Below are 5,543 nucleotides of genomic sequence, written 5' to 3'. Positions count from 1 at the left end.
GTAAGAAATTCACGGATAAATCGTTAAAAATAAATTCAACTTCGGACTGAAAAAATTTCAATTAACTAGAAAATCACGAATCAGTAGCAGAATCAGGAATTCGATCTTACATTTTACAATCGAAATTTTAATTTGAAGGTGAAACTGCGTATCACGGTTGCGGTGCTTTGAAATCTCCGCCACTACTGTTTTTTTATCTTTTTATTTAAAAAAAAGGGGCCAATATAACATCATGACTTGAAGATTTCACTGAATATTCTTTATAAAAAGAAGACAAATCATAGAAATTTACACAAAATGACTTTCAGTTATTGTTAATTTAGAAAATAAAGTATGAAAGAAAGTCTGCAACGCCGGACACTGAGATATGCACTTCATCTATGGACTCACAATCGAATTATGAGTATCAAACCGCCTATCTCCGTTTGCAAAGTTGCAGACTTCCTGTCATACCTCACTTTTAAAATGGAAAATCCTTCAACGGCAGTTCTTAAAAAATGGCATGATTTTTCTTGTCCGTGCAAGGAAAATTCTGCAAAGTATTCGTGGAATGATATTGATGATATCCCTTTAAAAAAAAAAAAAACATAGATAAAAAACGAGCCGATATTTTAAAACACCGCAAATGAGACGTGGTTTGGAAGTTTGTCGATGTATGAAATACGTCTATTCTTCACGGGGTCGAAGTGACAAACCGTAGAGAAATTCACTTCGTTTACCTTTGTTTCAACGTTATGCTTCCATAATGAGAGCAGGCGAGAGCAGATTGAGAGGACAGGCTCAATCTAAACCGTAAACTGAAGAAATCAACTTCTTTCGTTACTCTTTTCACTCATTACATTCACATTCTAAGAATCGTTATCATCCGAGACCTCCTTACCTTCAGCATTACTTTAGAATATTTTACTAAAAAATACAGTTAGAAAAAGGTATAGTGTTCATCTTTCCTTTCAGGGCCAGATGCAAGTTACTTGGATAGTAAGAAGAATTCTTACGAACACTGGATAATTGGTAATATTCCCGGCACGGATTTAGAGAATGGAGATAAACTTTCTGATTATGTTGGGCTAACGAAAGCCGCTTACTGTCAAGGTGGAACATTTTGATTTTTCTTAATTGTGACTCCTTTTTTTGAATTTTGGTTTCATTGTGTCTTACTTTAAAGGAGCATTTTGAAAAAAAGAGTATAAATCGAACTTAAAATAAGATTGCATGATTTTATAACAGAGCATCAATCATAGATGATACCAACTAATCCGTTGCGAATGAATTAATGGAGATATTGCAAGATGCATTGTGCGACGAATTTTCGAGCTTGAAGAAGCGCTAATACGCTTTTCTGATTGAAAAATCGAAGCTTGTTATTGGCCCGAGATATGACCTTACATGAAACCAAACCCATAGTTTTAATCATCGTCATTCCAACCGAAATCAAACAAATATGTTAGCGCGATATTCTTCCGTTGGAAATGGGGTTTGGTTTTTTGGCGACTTCGAAAGCTATTTACTCAGATAAAATTTGATATTTTCCCTTTGTTTCGACAGCTTAACCAACAATTTTTTGACAAGTTTTGCTAATATTCTCTGACTTTTGGTCTAATTTGACAGTTTTTCGACGCCGTGTACTTAATTATGTAAATGTATTTCCGTAAACGCCGGCAGTTAGGCGTCGCAGAGCGCCAGAGAGCCCTTTGAAAGCGACTCTTATGTATGTATACCTTTCGGTTAACTTTCCTTTCCTTGCGTTAAAGTCTCCGCGGCGAAATATATAACCTTTTGTCGAAAGATTGAGATCGATAATATGACGTATTGTACGATATTTTTTGTTAATCAAGGTCACTATACAAACGAAGCTCTTATTCCTAGAATTCTATAATGTGTTGTTCTGTTTGTGTTGTCCTGGTTTCGGGACATTTTGTCAACGATTTGTTGTCCGCGCACCTGTTTTGCCCAGTTGTTTAAGTCCTTGTGTAAAATTGGCATCAAAGACTTGGTCCAAGCGTCATTTTTTATAGTCCGTGTGTAAAATTATAATGACAAAATTGAAATGAGTAAATTGAGAGAGAAGGAGGTGTTGTTATGATAACTCATTTTGTAAATGGAATGTTACTTTCTCCTTTTGACTCATCATTTCAAATTGTCATTGGTGAATATTTGGTTTTATTTTTATTCTTAAAATTTTCCATGCAACAGCATCGATACTAATCTCAATGAGCCGTACTTGTGTTGAAAGGAACTAAAAATATACAAAAATTAATCAAAGAAAAAAAAAAGAAACACACAATCTTTGGTTTTAACCCGTTTGTACATAGATCTATCAGAGTCAAATAAGTCCTATTTTGAGCGTTTGGTTGCGCGTACACCACGCTGCAGCACAGTAAAAGCAAAGAATATAAAATAATAATATAAAATGCTTTGGAAATCCTTAAATTTGACACGGAATCATCTGAATATTTACAAAACACACAGTATGTTTTCCTTTAATAAATATTCCCCCCCCCCATCGATTATTTAGATGAGGATAATTCTTCCAGAGTGTGCAAACATTGCAAAATCATGAGTTGAAAAACGCTGACTCTGCGAGTTCAAATATTAGATCCGAACACGGGTCGGAGCGTTGTGCTACCAGCGCGTGTCGCGCACTGGCGCCTACAAACCTAACAGGGATACCTCACGCAGTGCGCAATGCGTGAAGTATCCCTGTTAGGTTTGTAGGCGCCAACGCGCGTGTCGCGATGGTCACACTCGCCCGCCGCCGCGGGGCGGCGTACCACGCCCCTTGAAGCAACTATTTCGCAACAGAGGTGTTGTACAGCATCATTCGAAATTGAAGACGCTCCAACGTATCAAGCATGATAGGCATCCTTTGAGAGTACGGAGCTTTCCTCGCAAAATAAATAAAGATACTACGGCACAAAAAGAGAGTGGTAGTCACAAAATTCACTAAGTTCTCGCGTCCGTATTTAATAACGTTTGGCATAATTTTTGAATTTCATCAGAGAAAAAATGACTCAATTTAGGCAGAAACATTCTTGAGTATGCCGTAAAGAAGATTTTATTTTGAATTAAGAATAAAAACGCGGAATGAAAGCGGGTTTCTGCTCGACGTGAGTGACTTTTCTTTTTATGTAAGCGTATTTTCTTCTTCATACGAGCGTTTTTTTTAATGATTCATAAGAAAACCTTCAAGGCGGTAATTGAAAAAATCTCTATAAATTTTGAAGCACGCTTCCGACTTTTTAAGAAGTAGAGCGAATTAGTGGTGCGTGGTCTGAGCAGCATCAAATCGAGCTTTGCTAAATTTCCTTTTCCCTTCAATGTTTAAAAGTTTTGATTTCTCTCTCGTAATTTGGATTCCTTTCCATCTTTTTCTTTATGGCGCCCGAACCCAGGGTTCTCACTGCAGTTCATCCGGCACCGTTCCGGTACCGAAGTATAGCGACGGCGGATTTTTTCCCAAGGTTTTCTTGTTGAGGCCTCGAAGACCTGACTCTGCTTTGCGCCGAGACGAATACTTTTGGCCATGTGCACTTTTTGAACTTTCTTTTTACATAAGGGACCAATTAACTTTGGGTGTCAATAGGTACGTGGACCAAAACTCTCCCACCAATAAAACGCGCGGACGTAAACAACTGGAAAAAACAGGTTCGCGGACAAAAAATCGTTGACGAAATGTCCTATAACCGTGTTTCTTTAATGTTCATAGGCACTACTCACCGACTGGTTTTTTACGTGTTCGAACAGCCTAGAGGAAAGAAAATGAAGTTCGAAGGAGCTCTGATTAAAAAGAAGTGAGTCCTTATTTTATTTGAAAAGTAAGAAAAGTCGGTGTTCGTGCACTGATGTTAAATTTGCCAACTATTATTGAAGTTTCTCCTACATCGCTTTGCTACCGTGGATTTTTGTTTCCACCGAAATGACCAAAGGTGTCCATACTTTTCTGACGCATGACTGTCCTTACCGTATGCTGACAAACTTTATTAGACAGTTAATCATCACACATAGAGTGCAATAGAGTCGCAATGTTCTGGAGCGCCGATGATGTCACTTTATGAGACTTTTTTGTCCAGTACTCCTGAGACTAGTGCGCGGCGACTGGCGATGCCGTATGCGCCGGGTACCAGCTCCGGTCTTCCCTCAGAAAATACAGGTATAAAATGGGTCACTAAACCATGAACGAATTTTGACTTGCGAATACAGTTTTCTGAAGGAAAATGACGCGTATAAGATAATTAGAGATTAAAAGATTTTAATTAAAAGAACATTAAAAACGCGAACAAGTAACTCAATTACCGAGAAATGCGCAGTTCAAATCGCTCAACTTATACGCAAATTTCAAACGCCCCGGTTTCGCGCCGCACCGAATGATGTCATCCGGCACCAATTAGAGGCGGGCACGGGTTTCCACGACGTCCGTCAAATGTCTATCTACTCTTCGTATATGAGAACAATACGAAAGTCGAAATTATATCTTTTGAATTCAAGACTAGAATCTCATTCATATGTTAGCTGTAATAAACAAGCAACAACTCCACATTACAATAAGTTTTATTTTAACAAACATCAGAGGAAAATGAGAGAAGATCGCGATATGACTACCGCAGTACATCAACTGCGTCAGTCTCCCGCCATTCGGGTGCGTTTGAGATGTCTTGCAGTTTTTAGATTTTTCAAAAGCGGTTTTCTCCGCGATTTTGGCTCCATGCAAATGCGGAAAAATCACCGGGTTATCTCCTCACATAGTACTTTCAGAATATTCAATAAAATAAACAAGGTTTAGTGAGCCATTTATTTCATAGAGACCGGGAGTGTTGTAAATTTTTTAATTTGACACAATTCGCCAAAATTCGCGGAAATAATGATTAATTTAAATGAATAAATCCCAAGAACCACCCGCAGCCCGCGATTCTCCCATAAGCCGCCGTGTTAAAAAATGCCAAACGGTTCCCAGATGGTTCCCACTTTCCGACGAGAAAGGGGCTCGGAATGGCCCGTTCATGGATTGACTTCATTGGCGCTCCAGCACATTGCAACTATATTGTACACTGAAAAAAAAAAAAATATTGCTGAAATTGCCGTGCACGCGGGTATTTCATGGCATGGTGTAGCTAAAAAACGAACGTGCAAACCATGCAGGTAAAATCGCTACACAAATTTCAGCTAACTTACACACACGCGTGTAGCTGATTTTGCTCTCTGAAAAGCTACGTCTGTTACCTTTTTAGTTATTCTTCCGTAAATTTCGCTATTTTTCCGTAAATTCCGCTATTTCAGCCTAACTATTGAGCTATTTTTACTGTTCGCAAAGTACCAATACCAAAAAATGCAGTTACACTTCCAAGCCACTCGATGCAAGATTAACTGCATGAAGGCGCGCAGACGTAGCAATTCGTGCTAGTCGTTCACTTGATTCAACACCGTGCACGGATAAGAAAGCTTTACGAAGTGAAGCAAATTTTGCTCCACCCTAAATCGGTGAATTACCATCCTTTTTTCTCAGTGTACTCTATGTTAGCACAACAGTTAATGACAGAGTCTCAAAA

General features: G+C 38.5%; 1 protein-coding gene across 1 annotated transcript in view; it reads left to right on the top strand.

Annotated features, from left to right (window-relative positions):
• Nucleotides 1-1,680: 1,680 nt before the first annotated feature.
• LOC109042848 (protein D3) overlaps nucleotides 1,681-5,543 on the top strand; it is a 41,601-nt gene continuing 37,738 nt past the window's right edge. Inside the window, exon 1 of the mRNA XM_072297855.1 lies at nucleotides 1,681-1,864. Coding sequence (XP_072153956.1) covers nucleotides 1,802-1,864 — 63 coding nt within the window. The 5' untranslated portion in view covers nucleotides 1,681-1,801. The remainder of the gene's footprint in view (nucleotides 1,865-5,543) is intronic.

The sequence above is a fragment of the Bemisia tabaci genome, chromosome 3, assembly GCF_918797505.1.
Source record: "Bemisia tabaci chromosome 3, PGI_BMITA_v3".
NCBI lineage: Eukaryota > Metazoa > Arthropoda > Insecta > Hemiptera > Aleyrodidae > Bemisia > Bemisia tabaci.
Note: the sequence above shows the minus strand (reverse complement) of the source record. Positions and strands in the feature narration are given on the sequence as shown.